We start from the raw sequence: 19,286 nt of genomic DNA on the forward strand, positions 1-19,286 counted from the left end.
TGTTTGACCAATGAATGTTTAGAGAGGTTTTAAAATTTTCACAATAGGAGTTTGTATGTCTGACTGTCCGTCCGTAAGTTGTATTCTCGGTACAGTTTTAAAAAATAAAGATATTAAGCGGAATTTGCGACGCATTGGATTACCCATATATCCAATGCGCCGCAAATGCCACATATATGTTTAAAATATATAACACGTCAAGTACATAATAGTGTTTTAATTACCTCATTTTCGCAGAAATTTGGAATCGTCGAATCATAATGTCGTTTTATGGATTGGATTATGCAGTACAATTTATATAAGTTTTTTTACCCTACATCACAAATGTGGAACAGGGTATTATAACATTGTGCATTTGCAACGCTAAAAGGAGCTGAGTTAGACCAATTGTTAATTATAGCAATCGGCTTTGAATTATTTGCTGATTTAGTAATGTCCGTCTGTCTGTCCATGTATTCTTGTAATCAAAGTACAGGTAGCATATGTTGTCTAATTACCATCAAATTTTGCACGTGCAATTTATTGTCTTTTTTTATCTTTCAGGCGATGTGCACTTTAATGGCTATAGTAAAATGCAAATGTTGTCGCAACACTAAAAGAGACCTTTCTCCGCTTATGCAAATCCTGTTTTTTCTAATCTGGAAATCTCGCTTTATTGTCAAACTGAAGTTATCTCTTTAACCCTTCAGCTCTAACCATTTAAAATTTCAAAGAGATATCTTCGATTCTATCCCACTGTGCTGCGTTAAGACTTTGTATTTGAGGACAGAGAGGTAGAGGTGTGTGGCAGAATGTTTGAAATCTTTGAATGAACTCCGGGGTTATGATATAGCGCTGACTTGAATTTCCGGGAAAGAGAAGATATACGGATATGTTAGGAAGGGCTCGTCCATGGCGAGCGAAGCTGTCGCTAGTCTCGCATATGTGCCATTTGTCAAACTATGAACATAGAAGTAGTAACAAATGCTATCCCCAGTGCATATTCTGTGGCATGGTTGGATCAAGCCTAACTGTAGCAGGGCCTGCTGCATTTTGGTATTGTGTCAGTAAATAATTTTGAAGAAGTTATAACCAGACACTGTTCCCACCCTGTAAGGCGCGAAAGCCGTTCAATGACAAAGAAAATATCCCAACGTATCATCATATTCCCCGCATACCCTACACATGCTATCACTTGCCGCACCGATTTTACATAAGTGAGTTCGTAGTCCTATGTGTCCCGTTATGATACCAATAGCTATTCTGACCTCCTTCTTACTTCCTTTCAGTAATAGCCTCGTCCTTTCACGATCTGGATTCCCGCTATAGGATTTTCGCCGTCCTACCGACCGTTTCGCTGTTCCACAGGGTTGCATGCGCATTCGTCCCCCACTCCCTTAACTCGGACTGCGTCGACCCGAAGGCTTCGGGTTAACCAAGTTCATTGACGGCAGTCCTCAACGCCAAATCGACTGCCCTTTCATTCCCCCTTACTTCGTTATGGCCCGGCACCCAAACGATGCGGATTTTGCCATCCTCAGAGAAGGCGTTAATCTCCCACCTACACTGCAAGACTGTTCGTGACCTGACCGTCCGTAAAGATTTTCACACTTGACGTCCTCGCGTAAGCAACACACCACCTCATGCATTCCGTGATCGCCCGGATATCCACCTGCAGGACCATATTATGGTCAGGCAATCTGAAACAGATCTCAGTCCCTGGGTTCTCAATATAGACCCCAAGCCCACTCTGTCCTCTAGCTTTGATCCATCCTTGCAACATTACCTTCAAGATAGCAACTTCCAACTGATTTAAATTGTCCGAAAGTGTGGACTGTAAACACTACCTACTATTCTTCAACGATGTCCCTGATGAGGTCATCCGTCAAGGCCACATGTGTAGGTATTGCGATGTCGTGATCGCAAGAAATTTTCTTCGCCTTACTCGTCTTCTTTTTGAATGTCCGAGGGCTTCACTATATTCGGGATATGTGCTTGCTTTCTACTGTCTTCTTACATTTGTTCACCTTGATAACTGGTCTCTAGGTCTGGGCCAAATTACCACATACGTGATTGTTAACCCTTTTGTTTCAAATAAAATGTCTTTGAGTATTTTATGACAACATCCATCCAGCTTTTTATACACATTTTATAAGTTATGAATTTGTAATAAATTATGATAGGTTAAAACATTTGCGTTCTTGGATTTCAAAAATTCAATAAACAAAAATCACAATTGGAAGATTTCGAACTATTTTCATTGTTCAGGAACATCGTAATTCGGCCGCTGATCTGGAGACTCACTCTTTGTCTGTACTTCTTTTTATACCCACCACCGAAAGATGGGGGTATATTCATTTTGTCATTCCGTTTGCAACACATCGAAATATCTTTGATCAGCGTCAAAATCTAAGACTATCTAGCCATGTCCGTCCGTCTGTCTGTTGAAGACAGGCTACAGTCTTTAAAAATAGAGATATTGAGCTGAAACTTTCCACAGATTATTTTTTGTCCATAAGCAGGTTAAGTTCCAAGATAGGCTATTTCGGACTATATCTTGATATAGCCTCCAGCCTCCGCCGATTTAGGGTCTTAGACCCATAAAAGCCACATTTATTATCCGATTTTGCTAAAATTTGGGACAGTGAGTTGTGTTAGGCCAGTCGAAATACTTCTTCAATTTGGCCTAGATCGGTCCAGATTTGGATACAGCTGCCATATAAACCGATCGCTCGATTTAAGATCTTGGGCCCATTAGCGAATTTATTATCCGATTTTGCTGAAAGTTAGTTGTGTTAGGCACTTTAACATCCTTCTTCAGTTTGATCGACCAGATCGGCCCAGATTTGGATATAGTTGCCATATAGACCGATCTCTCGATTCAAGGTTTTGAGCCCATAAAGTGCGCATTTATTGTCCGATTTCGTCGAAATTTTCAACAATTTTCAACATTTTTCTTCAATTTGGCTCAGATCGGTCCAGATTTGGATAAAGCTGCCATATAGACCTATCTCCTGATTTAGGGTCTTGGGCCCATAAAAGGTGCATTTATTATCCGATTTTACAAAAATTTAGGACATTTAATTGCGCTAGGACCTTCGAAATCATTCTTCAATTTGGCCCAGATCGGTCCAGATTTGGATATAGCTTCCATATAGACCGATCTCTCGACATTAGGTTTTGGGTCCATAAAATGGGCATTTATTGTCCGATTTCGTCGAAATTTGGGACAGTGAGTTAAGTTAGGCACCTAGACATATTCCTGGAATTTGGCCGAGATCGTTCCAGATTTGGATGTAGCTGCCATATAGACCGATATCTCAATTTAAGGTCTTGGGCCCTTAAAAGGTGGATTTATTATCCGATTTTGCATAAATTTAGGACAGTTAATTGCGCTAGGCCCTTCGAAATCTTTCTTCAAGTTGGCCGAAATCGGTCCAGATTTGGATATAGCTGCCATATAGACTGATCTCTCGATATAAGGTTTTGGGCCCATAAAATGCGCATTTCGATGCGATTTCGCCGAAATTTGGGGCTCTTCGACAGCCCACTTAAATTTGGCCCAAATCGGTCCAAATTTGGATATAGCTGCCATATAGACCGATCTCTCGATTTAAAGTCTTGGCCCCATAAAAGGCACATTTATAATCCGATTTCGCTGAAATTTGACACAGTGACTTATGTTAGGCTTTTCGACATCCGTGTCGTATATGATGCAGATAAGTCTATATTTGGATGTGGTTACCAAAAAGACCAATATTTTGTTCTACAAAATTGAACAATGTGACTTGTACTTATTAGACCAGTCAATATCCGTGTCGAATTTGGCCCAAATCGGACCATATTTCGATAAAGCTGCTATGTGGGCATAAATTATGAATTTTTTGTCGGTTTAAGACAAAAGGTGTTTTCCAAAGTGGGTATCCAAAGTTCGGCCCGGCCGAACTTAACGCCTTTTTACTTGTTACCTTCTCACCTCCATTTCAATCCTGCTAGGACGTTACAAGGAGCCAATACTGGCCTTTGTGATCGGCTTCCTCCTTTTCCCAAAATTAAAGAGACCCATGAAATTGCAGCGCTTTACTACTGACGATTGAGAAGATGAAAACAGAGTTTAGGGCCATAGAATTGAAAAAGGATTGGAAAAAAGGGCTGGCTAGAATACTTTGAAGGGGATAAAATAAGACGGCAGACTTGCAAATTTGCCGGATGAAGTTTCAAGGATAAATCCATAGCAGTTGCTAGAAGCATACAGTTTAACTGTCATATCTAGAGGTATGGACTACATAACTTCATTCCAAAGGAATGCAATCATTCACTTTTGGTATACAATATAAGCTTTTGTACATGTGAAGCTAGAACAATGGTTGGTATGTTATGTCCAAATGCAGTAAAGATTCTTTTTTTGCTTGTTCCATTTTTCACGTTACTGCTTAAGTGGTACAAAATGCTCAACAATATTCTGTTTGCCATGACTGAATACCAATATCCTACTTTTACGTTTTTCACAAAGCCCAGTTTTTCATACAAAATATATGAAGTTATTTATTTGAATTAATGGAATGTTCACTAAACTTCCATGAAAAATGTCAGCTTTAAGAAGTAACATTTTAACCACAAGGTATACCAAACAGATACATTTAACGTATGACATGTATGTTATCTATGCAAAGCAATGTTAACAAAAGGAAAAGTGCCTGCGAGGGCACAGCGAGAGATAAAGACCGATGGACCGAGAGCGACAATTTATGCTGGCGATGTATAGCTTTTGAAACTGTCAAACTTTGTTTGTAAACAGAGAATGCTGAGTACTTCAATGCTGACAATTGAAGAAATTCACCGTTGAATACACTAACATTGCCATCCATTCAGTCTGTCCGTGACAGTTGAGGTTAGCAGTTGTTACAATAAAAGCGAAAAAAACGAAAACTTTTAGCAAAAATTAAAAAAAAAAGAAAATAGTGGAGGAAGAAAAGGCAATACATTTTAAAATTATGTTGTGAAATACATATTATTTACAAGTTGTCATCAGTTGTAAAAAAGAATAATTAAAAAAAAAATAAAATAATTCAATATTTGAAAAGAAAAAATTTGAAACCTAAACTTCTTGAAAAACCAAAAATAAATAATAACTTGTACAAGTTGCTGGTTCATATAAAAGTAGAAAATCAATAAAATTTGCTATTTTCATAGTTATTTTGTCGTTTAAACCATTCGAAAAGAAGAGGAAGAAGCAAAAAATCAATCGAAAACAAAGCATAACACAAGAAAGTTGTTACATAAATCTGTGCGTCTTGTGTCTTATTTTGAAATGTTTTGTATTTTTGTGTGAGATTAAGAGCACTTGGTTGGTCTGCATTAAAATTCCTTCCTACTGTCATCAAGTGTGACGTTACTTTTGGCTCTCAGTCTCTTCGATAAGGGCGCGTGTTCATTCTACGGTTGCTTTTTCATCACTGTATGTAATTACATTGCCTCTCTTTTACTCTCAGTTAACTTGTTATAAAGCGCACACTCGTTCTAGTGTCAATTGCCAAACCTTTACAGCTGTTTAAATAACAACAACAACTAAAACAAATATCTTCTGGTCACATTGGACATATGAGATATGTTTGGCTGCACAGTTTTCAAATAACGGGATACTCGTGCATATAGCGTACGGTGGATTTTCTTAACGAAAAGCAGCTAACCAATCATTTCGTGTGTAATTCGGTTAAAATTATAAGAGAAAAAAAGAACATAAATTTTTTTTGGGTGTCAAACGTTGGTAAAAGTTGGCAACAACAAAAAAAATTAAAAAAATTGTCAATTACCGATATATGAAAACGCCTCGAAAAAAAAGTGTTTCAATTAAAAAAAATTGTTTGTATTAAAAATAAATTTGTTATATTTCCTATTGTTGTTTTGTGTCAATCGGAAAGAAAAAGTGCTTGTGTTTACTTAGCAGTGGAAATTTCTCTGTGTGAAAGAAAATCCAAAGAGACATCCAGAAATTCAAAAGTGCAAATAGAGGATCTAAAAGCAAACCAAAAAAGGCAAAAATTAATTGTTCTAAAAACACAGCAAAGAGACCAATTCAAGACCAACTAACCACCTGATTTTGGATACGTTCTATACATAATAAATCATCCTTCTTTACAAAACAATGTAAGTATTTTAACACATTCGATTGGTATGTTATACTTGGAAGCACAAAGGTTAGGATGCATGTCCGCCTATGACGCTTAACACCTGAGTTCGAAACCCTGCGAGAACATCAAAAAAATTTTCAACGGTGGTTATCCCCTCCCAATGCTGGCGACATTTGTAAGGTACTAGGCCATGTAAAAACTCTTCGGTTCTTTAAAAAAAAATTTTACGTGGAGTACGAATGTAAAAAAGTAAACACATTTATAAATTTACAAAAAGCAATTTAAACAAATATTTTTATATCCTCAACTACAGGATAGAAAAGAAAGAAAGAATGTATAGAAAAGAGTGACTTCCAATTAAAAATATTAAAAAAAAATGAAAGTAAAAGGGTGCTAAATTCGGACGGTCCGAATCTTATATACCCTCCACCATGGATCGCATTTGTCGAGTTCTTTTCCCGGTATTTCTTTTTAGGCAAACAAAGTATAAAAAAAAGAATTGCTATGCTATTGGAACAATATAAAGTTAATGGTCCGATTCGGACCATAATTGAATTGAATGTTGGAGACCATAGAAGCCATATCTAAAATTTCAGCCAAATCGAATAAGAATCGTGCCCGTTAGGGGCTCAAGAAATAAATAAATAAAAAGATCGGTTTATTGGGGAGCTGTATACCGATTCAGACCATATTTGACACGAATGTTAAAGGTCATGGGAGAAGCCGAAGGTCATGCATGAAATTTCAGCCAAATCAGATAATATTTGCGCCCACTAGAGGCTTAAGAAGCCAAGATCCCAGATCAGTTTGTATGGCAGCTATATCGGGTTATGGACCGATTTGAACTATATTTGGTACAGTTGTTGTAACTCCTTGCAAAACATGTCACGCAAACTTGCAGCCAAATCAGATAAGAATTACGCCCTCTAGTGAATCAAGATCGGTTTATATGGCAGCTATATCAAGTAAGGACCGATTTGAACCATATTTGGCACAGTTGTTGTAAGTCATAACGAAACACGTCATGCAAAAGTTCAAATCGGATAGGAATTGCTCCCTCTAGGGGCTTAAGAAGTCAAGACCCTAGATCGGTTTAAATGGCAGATATATCAAAACATGGACCGATATGACCCATTTACAATCCGATCTAAACCGACCTACAATAATAAGAAGTATTTTTGCAAAATTTCAAGCGGCTAGCTTTACTACTTCAAAAGTTAGCGCGCTTTCATCAGACAGACTTTTTGGGGTCTTGGAGGAACATTTTAAGGAGTTACAAACAGAACGACGAAATTGGTGTATCCCCATCCTATGGTGGAGGATATAAAAATATGAACAAGAAAGGAAAGCCAAAAGTCGGGTGGTGCCGACTATATAATACCCTACACTTACCCAATAAGAACAAAGTAGGAGCTATATCTAATACTGAACCAATTTTAATGGACCTCGGCAGATTTTTTCAGATGGGTTAATAAACAACCCGTCATAAAATTCGAGCAAAGCAAATATGTTGAAACTGTAATAACTACGGTTGACAAATGACAGCATTATTGCAAATTACCAAAATCTGACGAACATATATATGGGAGCTACATATAAAACTGAACCGATTTTTACCAAACTTCTTTCATATTGTGGTGGGTATCGAGGAAAGTGTTTTTCACAATTTTGGCAAGATTGATTGAAAATCGGGCGATATACATATATGGCAGCTATATCTAAATCTGAACCGATTTTTATGAAATTCACCAGTAATATCGACGATCATAAGGAAATACTTTCTGTTAAATGTCGAGATAATCGGTTGACAAATAACAACTTTATTGCAATATTACTGCAAATCAGTCGAATATGTATATGGGAGCTATATCTAAATCTGAACTGATTTCGACCCAACTTCATAGATATTTTGGAAGTCGTCAAGGAAAGCGTTGTGCAAGCGTTCTGGGAGGATTGTTCAATAAATGCGCTTGCAGTGGCTCTAGGAGTGAAAATCGGGCAGCTATGTCTAAATGATTTCTATAAAATTCAACAGAAATCTCGAGAGTTAAGACAAAATCCTTTCCTATATATATATACTCCTACTAGTGAATTTCATAGAAATCGGTTCAGATTTGAGAGTCAAGAGAAAATCCTTCCTATAAAATTTCGAGAGAACCGGCTTACAAATAACCATTTCATTGCATAATTACTGCAAATCGGACGAACATATATATGGGAGCTATACCAAATCTGAACCCATGTTTTCGAATTTCAAAAGGCTTCGTCTTTAGGCCAAAAAAATGCATGTGCCAAATTCGAAGACGATCTGATGAAAATTATGACCTGTAGTTTGTACACCAAATAAACATGGACAGACGGACAGACAGACTGACGGACTGACAGACCGACGGATTTAGCTACATCGAATTTATACCGTAGTTCAGGCTATGATTACTTTGTGGAATTAGTTTGCAATGCTAAGAAGGAGATGAGATGGACGTAGCTTCAAGTATAATGATCCATTATATTTTAATTTTTTATACGAAGTCAGTGTTAGTATACCCAATTTTAAGTTTCGTTTTTTAATGAATGTTTACGGGGTATTATAACATTGTGCATTTGTTTACAACGCTAAGAATGAGAAGAACTAGACCCATCGATAAGTATACCGGTCGGCTGAGAATCACTCCTTGATTCGATTTAGCTATGGCCGTCTGTCTGTCTGTTCATGCGTAGTTGTAATCAAGGTACAAGTCGCATTTGTTGTCCGACTGTAATAAAATTTTGCACAAGACACTGTTTTGGTCCAAGGACCAATGTTATTGATTTTAAAAAAATCGATTCTGATTTAGATATAGCTCCCATATCTATCTTTCTTGCGATACGCACTTTTAAAGCTGTAGAAGCCGCAGTTTTAGTCCGATATTTGCAAAATTTTGTACGAGGTGAGTTTTTTGACGTCCCAATATGTGTGCAAAATTTTATTAAATCGGTTCAGATTTAGGTATAGCTCCCATATATATCTTTCATCCGATATGGCCTATTAAGGCTGTAGCCACAATTTTGGTCCGATCTTTACAAAATTAGGAACGAAGTGCTTCTTCACGTTCCAATACGTTTGCGAAATGGCATCAAAATCGGTTCAGATTTAGATATAGCTTCCACAAATATTTTTCATCCGATGTGGCCTTTTAAGTCTTCAGGATCTACATTTTTGGTTCGATCTTTACAAAACTTTGCATTAAGTATTCTATTTGACTTACCATTATGTGTGTAAAATCGCATTACATTTAGATACATCTCCCATATATATATTTTATCCGATATGGCCTTTTAAGACTGTAGAAGCCACAACTTTGATCCGATCTTTACAAAATTTTGCATGAGGTGTTTTATTTGTGCGTCAAATTGCATCAAAATCTGTCCAGATTTATGTGTTGCTCCTATATAAATTGTTTAGCTGATATTTGCTTTTAAAACTGCTGCAACAGGAATTAAGGTCCTATTGTGGAAACATTTTGCTGTTCTATTCGATATTTCACTAAGTATACAAAACTAAAGCTTGACAAGACTTAGACATAGGTTCTATTTTTTAGAAGTAATAGATAGACTTGGTGGTGTAGGGTATAATATAGTCGGCAACGCTCGACTTTGGCTTTTACTTATTGGTTTATTTTGCAGGAAGAAAATCAAGTGCGCTAAAGCAACACTAGCGCAGCACTCTGCCCTCATAACGTGCTTAGAAGAGGAAAATGTCTTGGCAGAGGGTAAATTTATAGCCTTACTTTGGAAAAACATGCCACATGAGAAGTCGATAGAAGTGGCGGACGTACCAATAAGTCTCGGCACCACCACATAAAGCACATGTAAACCAAAGCACATATAAACCAAGAATGTATAGAAAATCATGTTCGGTACTGCATTTCACAGTGGCTACCCAATTCGCCAGATGCCAATCCGATGGACTTTCCTATTTGGGACATTTTAGTGAGCACGTTAGGATTAACAAGTAAAAGCGTGCTAGATTCGGCCGGGCCGAATCTTATATATCTTCCACCATGGATCGCATTTGTCGAGTTCTTTTCCCATCATCTCTTCTTAGGCAAAAAAGGATATAAGAAAAGATTTGCTCTGCTATTAGAGCGATATCAAGATATGGTCCGGACCACAATTAAATAATATGTTGGAGTCCTGTGTAAAATGTCAGCCAATTCGAATAAAAATTGCGCCTTGGGGGCTCAAGAATTAAAATAGAGAGATCGATTTATATGGGAGCTGTATCGGGCTATAGACCAATTCAGACCATAATAAACACGTATGTTGACGGTCATGAGAGGCAGCCATATCGCGTTATGAACCGATTTGAACCTTATTTGACACAATTGTTGAAAGTAAGAATAAAATACGTCATGCAAAATTTCAGCCAAATCGGATAGGAATTTCGCTTTCTAGAAGCTTAAGAAGTCAAGTCCCTAGATCTGTTTAAATGAAAGCTATATCAGGTAATGAACCGATTTGAACCATACTTGGCACATTTGTTGGATATCATAACAAAATACTTAGTGCAAAAATTCATTCAAATCGGATAGGAATTGCACCATCTAGAAGCTCAAGAAGTCAAGTCCCTAGATCTGTTTGTATGACAGCTATATCAGGTTATGAACCGATTTGAACCATACTTGGCACAGTTGTTGAATATCATAACAAAATACTTAGTGCAAAAATTCATTTAAATTGGATAAAAATTGCGCCCTCTAGTGGCTCAAGAAGTCAAGACCCAAGATCGGTTTATATGGCAGCTATATCAAAACATGAACCGATATGACCCATTTACAATACCAACTGACCTACACTAATAAGAAGTATTTGTGCAAAATTTCAAGCGGCTAGCTTTACTCCTTCGGAAGTTAGCGTGCTTTCGACAGACAGACGGACGGACATGGCTAGATCGACAAAAACCAAGAAAATAACCTCCTTTTTCCACTTACACACAGCTATTAGATTGGCTTTTGCTGAAGCTCATGTAGGGTGGCTCCAGAAAAAATGGCGGAATGTTCTTAGCACAGATGAGTCCAAATTTTTGCTATTTGGTCGAAAGAGCATGCGATGCTTGTTTAGGACATCCTGAAAATAATTCTGATTGCATAAAAACCAGAAAATAATTTGGATTTCATAAAAAAACGAAAAACAGGAAGGTTTTAGTGTAAAATTTTAGTGGCAGACTACCATCTGACTCACTTACCGATGAACCATCCAGATCGCTTTAAAGCCCAGTAACTTGCGAATGTTCAAATCTGCTAAATCAGACAAGTTCTCAAAGAAATGAGAACATAAATTTTTACAAACTTCAGTCCGCCCTATAATTCTCTGAGAGATGTCTGTGGTCCGCCACACAGTACTTGTAAATTTTGAACTGCCACTTGAGGGGTCTGTGAGAGTCGAGGAAGGTTTCTAAATTCGAATACGATCTCCAGGGATTTAATGGCCATTTGAAATGATATTTATGCCAATCGTCGTTACGAGATTATCTCTTGGGGATTCTACCAATCCTTAAATCCCATGGCAGCCTGTTGCACGTACCGGATTGACCCAATGGAGTCCTTCATCAGCAAGGCCTGCCGCCTCAGTGTACAACACACTACTGCAACAACAATAACAACCACTTCATTATTTTTAGGGATCTCCGCTTGACACACACTACAGTGGTCGAATAATCTCCTCGATATAACCAGTCCAAGTTCTTCAGAGTACACCCCAAAGACCACCTGGTTGTCTAGTTTGGAACCATTTCTATAGAATTCTGTAAATGCAAATTTGCCCATGAACATTCCACTAAGAAACAGGGGCAATATTCTCACATATCAATGAGTGCTGACCGATTCAAATTTAAATTCAATGTCGAGTCTGAACGGCGTGGCGCAGTGCGAAAATTATTTAGGGAGAAGTTTTTACATGGCATAGTTACTCACCAATGTCGGCAGCTTTAGGAGGGGATAAGCACCGCTGAAAATGATGTTCACGCCGGGATTTGAACCCAGGCGTTCGGCGTCATAGGCAGACATGCTAACCTCTGCGCCACTGTGGTCTCCATAAACTACTTCTGTCTTACACGGATTTACGCCAAGACCACCTTCACTGGCCAAGACCACTTTCACTGGCCTAGACCACTTTCACTGTCGTTCTTCCAGAGCCAATAATTGTTAATGTCTATATTCCATAGTAGAGGAGACAGTACACCTTCTTCAGATGTCCTTCTGATGGCTCATCTTTGTAGATCTATACTTTCCAAGCGTGTCGTAATGCATCTTTTAATAAGAAAGTTTTTAATAATCTTTCTGAGGGTAGCCCCGAAACTCCAGCTCCTTCATGATGGATGTCGGTTTAACATTAGTGAATGCACCTTCAATGACAAGGAATGATGCCTTTGTATATTCCTTGACAGCGACAGAACCCTCTATATAGGCGACTTGGTCGTGAAAGCCTGTTTCAGTGGACTTGCCCTTACTATCTGCTTATTGTTACCCAGAAAGGCGATCTCCAGGGATCTTTCCCTAAGACATGTTTGTATCAAACTCTCTAAAGTCTTAAGCATAATGGATGACGGAAAAAAAGGACGACAGTTTTCGCTTCGTGTGGTACGGTTTCCTGCTTTTGTAATGAAAATGAACTTCGTGTCTCTCCATTCCGCGGGTATATACGATATACTGATATAAACAGAGTATATATCTCTAAACCAGGGAATCGCTCCAAGGAGCCAGTCTATCTGATACAGCTTACAGTTAAATCGATTATACACCATCAGGGCCTGGCAATTTAAAGGATTCGAAACTTTTTATCGCTCAGAGAATTTTCGACTCAGACACAATTTCCCCTACTAGCTCTGACGAATGCATATCAATGACAACCTCTTCAAGAGCTACATTTTCCGTTGAAGAATTTTTCAGGAAATGTGTGTCAACGAGATGTACCAGTGTTTCTTTACTAGACAATGTCCATACATTCTCTGACTTCTGAATATGGGATATAGGTTTCGAGGATAGGATCTTCCATAGTCTAGGAGCCTCAGATGTATATCCTCGGAAGTGTAGAACTCCACCCAGAATGTGATCTGAGCCGTTTTCAGCTTGCCCTTGTATTTTTTAAGATCAACATTAAAGGCATGGATTCGGAGAGGAGTGGAACGAGGAGCTGAGCGGAGCAAAATTTTGAACATTGAGTTTTATTATGATCGTCGACATCCAAACCGAATATGGTCCAAGTCGGTATATGTTAGGGCATAGATGTTGTATACGATTTTCTAAATTAGGGTTTTAAGCCCATAAAAGCCCCATTTGTTACGCAATTTCGCTGGAGACAGTGACATGGTGGTGGGTGTCCGGCCGAATTAAATGCGTTTTTACTTGTTGTTTATTATAAATTTGGTTAGGAATTGGTTGTATATTGCGGAATATGCCTAAGAAGTAGCGTTGTAAGATCCGTTTATATGAGAGCAATAGAAACGGATTGGGATCATACTTGGCATAGATGTTGGAGGTTATAGGAGAAATCATTAGGAGAAACATTTCAGCCAAATCGAGTAATAATTGCGCCCTCTAGAGGCATAGGAAGTAAAATCGGTTTGGACCGTACTTGACAAGGATGTTGGAGAAATTATGCAATTTTTCAGACAAATTCGGTAGGAATTGGGGAGCTATATACGGTTTATATGGGAGCTATATACGTTTATGGTCCAATTGAGACTATACTTGACAAGAGTTTTGGAGGTCATAAAAGAAACCGGTTTGCGAAACTTCAGCTAAGACGGATGACAATTGCGCCCTCTATAGGCTCAAGAAATCAATGCGGTTGATCGGTTTATATGGGCGTTTTAAAAACATATAGTCCGATATAGACGGCTATCAAGAATATCGGGGTTGAAATTTGCTTGATGTTGTAAATGTAATAACAACATTAGTATATGACTTGCCCTATGACGATATGTATGTAAAGGAAATTGAAAAACAAAATAGTCAATTTAAATGCAAAGGAGCAGGAGGGGAGCGTGGAGAAGATCGGAGTGAAAAAAATTACCGGATCGGAGCGTATAGTGGAGCGAAAAAGTTTTTGACTAAAAGGGACCGGAGCGGAACGGAAAAAAGGTACCTGCTCCGGATCCCTGGTAAAAGGCGACCCAGTCGTGTGGTGACCGTGCGATTTCGCTCTGTTGAAGAGTTTTCTGCAACACTCTTTTAGACCAACCACTTCTGGGGTCTAGCATGGCGGTTGCTGTTTGCCCCTTGGCTTGGCTCATGCCGATATAAGCGAGTCATTTCGGGCCTTCGTGTGCAAGTGTAGTTTCGTTCAATCAGCGATATCAAGAGGAGAGACTCAGAGAGAGGTCCGTCGGCACCAGCTCTTGCTTAAATATTGAGTGCCTATAACCATAGATATGACAAGGCGATTTAAATGGCCAATGGCCATCACAATTCCAGAACGAGTTTGCGCACCTACAGGAGCTTCACATATTAATATCTGATTACTTCGACAACAACAACACTCTATCATTATATAGTAGCTGTATCCAAATAGAATCGATTTTGACAAATTTTGACAAAGGTTTTTAGATGAGTAATAAAACATTTCCTTTCAAATGTAGAAAATTCTAGTTACCACAATATATGTGTGTGTTGTGTCTAAATCTGATCCAATTTCGTCTTTGTTTGAACCAACACGCATTAGTATTTCATTCTACTATCCAAAATCCTCTACTTAGGATTACCTAGAAAGAACTACATCCAGACTTGACTTCGAATCATCCTACTGTGCAACGCTTTGGAAATTTTATATAGAAAATCTTTTATCCTACATCTGAAAAATTAATAAGGCTCATGTTGTTTTTTTTTTTCTTATAATTCCATGACTTTTGAGTTCAAGAATCAAGGCAAATCAGATATGCCAAGGATGTCCTTTTCATCTTTGCTAAGCGGTTTTAATAGACATTTTTCTATTGTGTTTCAGCAGTTATAGGACTATTGTTTTATAATCTTGTGGTTCGATTGCGTTTGTGTGGGAGTGTATGTGTTTAGTATCCTTGAGTTTTAAATTTACCGTAAAAACAAGTACATTGTGTTTTCTGTGTTCTGTGTTGTGGCTTCCATGTTCTTGTCTTAAGTAAACAAAACAGTAAAAGTACAAACTACTGCAGCGGCGACCACACAATAATACATAGTTAATAAAAAAAAAGCAAAAAGAAATCACCATTGCCAGCACAACAAAGGCGAAGGCGGGCGGCAATAGCAAACCAACACCAAAATATCCTTGTGATTGTAAAATTGTGTCTTTTTTTGTTTGTGGATGACATTGAAAAATTGAAAAAATTTATGACCACCACGAGGACCTTTCATTCCTCTGTTCTATTGTTTGTTGGCTTATTTTTGATGTTTTGCTCATTTATTTCGTCTTATTCGTCCTTTGTGGCCAGTCAGTCGGTCAGGCACAGTTGAGGCAACACCCTCCCCTCTACTCTTCACCCCATCCCACACCACACCATCACCAGTACTTTAGTATTAAGGGACAATTAATATTCTTTCACTCGTTTATTCGTCGTCGTCGTCGCTGTGTTTCTTGCTACCGATATTTAAATGGGGAAAAGCCGTTTTTTTTAATATATGTGTAATACATACTTATATGCCATTGTGTCTTTTCGCTTTTCACTGGATTCTATAGCGCACATTACTTTTGGTTACATATTCGTATTCCCGTTGAATACCCACACATCCGCAGCCGCGCAAAACAAAGAACGTTTCAGTTATTGCCTTACTCAACTTTCTTGTGTAGTGCTATGAGATTCTTAAATTGTTGGCCTATCGTGAGACTTTAGCTCGGAGGATTTCCATCCGCAACAAAAGAAGCTTAAAAGTGAAATGATGCATTGATTTTCGGATACGTTGTAGGTGGTCTCCTCCTGCGAGAGCTTAACGCGTGCATAATCTGTTATCTAACAGATGTTGTTGTTCACACAGTAGGCTTACACGGATGCTGAGAATTAATACACGAAGTACACACATTTGATTAAGGATTTTCCCCCTTGTGTAGTTCACCAAGCTGAAGTGCTGGAGAAATTGATATATATTATATCGTGAAATACAAAACGGCTTAACAGGAGTTTTTGCAAAATATAACTGATGTTGGCAGTTTTGTCAGTCAAAGAAGTGAAGATCTTGAACGGTGTAATTTAATTAGAAATGGTTTAGCTGTTTGTTGTTGTAGCTACATTTGCATGTGGGGGTGGCGATAGTCGTCAAGCTCCTGTAGATGAGCCAGCTCGTTGCGGTCGAAAGGTCTAATCGCCGCGGGAACATGGTGGCCATTGCATTATTTAAAGGGTCCAATAACCGGTACCGGTTTATGTCTTGAACCCTATAGGTCGACTAGACCGCATGGCACCGGGAGAACCGGGTACCCATACGAGTTCTGGAGGTGATTTGTAGGAGCTGGGCTTTGGAAGACTACTTGCCAACTAGATGGCAGGAGGTTAGGCTGGTTTTCGTCCCGAAAACAAGGAAACCTAGCTTCTCCCCGTTCAAGGACTACAGAACTACATTCAATTCTTCTCCTTCAACTTAATGGCCTTCTTTCATTATTCTCCTTCATCTAAATGAATTCTTGACATGTGCATTACAATAGAAATCCTTTCGAACTGACACTGATATGTAGCTATCGGTATGCCTGCACTTAGGGCCGATTGTCTAGTGTGCCCTTTATGATTTTGTTGGTTATGTTAAAGGCAATTTGTTGTTGTTGTAGCAGTGTGTTGTGTCTCATCCATTCGTCTGCTGGGTTCTGTTAAGTATTCAGGCCTAGAATTTTGCAACTAAGTTAGGGTACGTTCACAGGTATCTGGTCCTAAGTCGAGTAGGATAGGATGGATAGTTAAACAGGTGGCATGCTTCGTGTGTACCTTGGTTAAATTCGAGACATACATACATTGAACACGTTGGCACCAATCCTAACTCTCTAGGGGTAGAGGCGGCTGCATCTGCCCGAACGCAATTGAGCCAGAACTATAAAAATTTGTCGAGGGAAGCTTAATCTTTAGGTGCAATGGATGTAGGTCGGTAGCTGTTTAACGCCTCTGCAACCATGTCTGCGTAAATGCTATCTGGACCTGCCTGAAACGCCACTTTATCCAGAGGTTCTCTCTTGTAGCGATGAGACTCTTGCTCTCGATCATGTTAATCCACCGTGATATCTCTGGGCGGTGGGTGGTTATCCACAACATGATGATTGGTATGGTCTCTACTATGGCAGCCTTTGTTATTCAGCACCCAAAGTGCTGCCGGCAAATGACTTGGGGACCTTGTTTCTATTTCTGACCTTGTCACAAATTGCAGTGGCATTCGCGGATGATTTATAAAGATTGTCATATGTGACACAAAGTATTTTGGTATATTTGGTGGTCGGAATTCTTATGCCTTCGACTATCACATTCAACTAGGTTAGGTTAAGTTAGGTTGAAAAGAGGGTGCAGATATTAATCCGCCCTATGCAACTATGGACATACACCTAAGCCAGTAATCGGCTTGTTGTGCGCTCTGAAAACTATAAAGTAACCTCTAAAAAGAAAATTTTAACTTAGGAATTCGGTGCTACTGACAAAATCATGAATTGTTTTCAATACCACTCCCCTAAGTTGGTTCATGTCTGGTATTGTGTCTGCACCTAAGTGCCGGTATCTGTTAGACGCGAAAGCCGGGCAATGACAAAGGAAATACTCCAACATCTCATTATCTTCCGCGCAGGCCCTACACATGCAATCAATTGCCGCACCGATTTTATATAAGTGAGCTCGTAGTCCTATGTGTCCCATTATGATACCAATAGTTCTACTGACCTCCTTATTGCTTCCTTTCAGTAACACCCTCGTCTTCTCACGATCTGGATCCCCCCATAGGATTTTCGCCGCCCTACCGACCCCATTACTCGGTTATACCGCCGGGGTATAACGGAGTAATGGGGAATGAAAGGGCAGACGATTTGGCAATTTGTTATTCTGAATCAGTCGGCTGGAAAAGCCAAGTTTAACACCATTTTTTCTGTTTTTATGATATTGTTGTTGTTCCCTTTTACATTTCAGCTGACCAAATTTTTCTCATCTGCAGTATCTTCGCAAAATGAGGAGGTTTCAGTGAGTTGAGATTCAAGTATATTTGAGATATCATCTCCCAATAATGCAATTTTGTAGGCATAAATTTTAATAGGAAATTGGTTTTTTAAAATGTATAAAAATGTTATTTTGGAATTTCAGAAATTTGTGAAAAGATGAACGGCAAAAAAATTATGCAATTTAACATAGACAATATTTAGGTTTTTCCTATAAATACGCAAAATGTGGTACCACTACTGGGTTCAGGGGTGGAACCATGGTGCTTGAATATTGGTCACCTCAAACACGTCCAATTTTGAATTGTTTGTAAAATCAGCATTTATGGCCCCATTAACTTTTTATTTAAAATGTAAAAGGTTATAAAAATCTACAAAAAAAGGTTACATATCTGGAATATCTTTAACGATTAGCGAGATATCCGAATCTATGGAATTTTGCAGATATAATGAAACATATGAAACCTTTTTTATGCAAATCGGGTGAAAAATGTTGTAGCTACATCCATGTAAGTGCAAATAGGGCGTACTAACGGGTTTTCCAAAAGGGACTTCACAATTTTTTTTAAATAAATCACAAACCATTTGAGATATTTGAAAAACATTTGTAAATGCAACATGATTTCGTCCATATGGCCATCTCGAGCGCGTTTGCATCTGTCAATATGTTGGACCCAATTTCAATGACTCGACCACACATTTCAGACGAAATGGTCTCTATTTCCCCTTCAATGTTGGCTCTGAGCTCTTTCAGCGTTGCACAGTGGGATAGAACTGAAAAAAAGGTTAAAAAATATGCCGTGTGAGAACGGGCAGAGATATCTCTTTAAAATTTGGAATGGTTAGAGCTGAGATGTTTGCGAGATCGAGGCCCAAGATGGTCCGCACGTTTGGCAGGCCCTTAAAGCCACCTAAAATCCCTACAAAAAAGTTCGCTTGAGCTCTACAATATCTTGTCTCTTTTCGGGATATTGGCTTTTAGTTTTTTTTCGGTTAAAAAATGCACCTTTTATGGGCCTAAGAACTTAAATCGGGAAATCGGTATATGTATAT

The 19,286-nt window shown here is 38.6% G+C and overlaps 1 protein-coding gene and 1 long non-coding RNA gene across 2 annotated transcripts in view; both read left to right on the forward strand.

Annotated features, from left to right (window-relative positions):
• The first annotated feature begins 266 nt into the window (after nt 1–266).
• LOC131995235 (uncharacterized) lies at nt 267–2,113 on the forward strand. Its single transcript, XR_009397303.1, has 3 exons — nt 267–475; nt 544–1,196; nt 1,269–2,113. It is a non-coding gene; the product is annotated as an uncharacterized LOC131995235 (long non-coding RNA).
• A 3,092-nt stretch (nt 2,114–5,205) lies between these two features.
• The window catches only part of LOC106081014 (TLD domain-containing protein 2), a 585,921-nt gene continuing 571,840 nt past the window's right edge, over nt 5,206–19,286 (forward strand). Inside the window, exon 1 of the mRNA XM_059361917.1 lies at nt 5,206–6,126. Within this exon, the coding sequence (XP_059217900.1) occupies nt 6,125–6,126 (2 nt within the window). The 5' untranslated portion in view covers nt 5,206–6,124. The remainder of the gene's footprint in view (nt 6,127–19,286) is intronic.

The sequence above is a fragment of the Stomoxys calcitrans genome, chromosome 2, assembly GCF_963082655.1.
Source record: "Stomoxys calcitrans chromosome 2, idStoCalc2.1, whole genome shotgun sequence".
NCBI lineage: Eukaryota > Metazoa > Arthropoda > Insecta > Diptera > Muscidae > Stomoxys > Stomoxys calcitrans.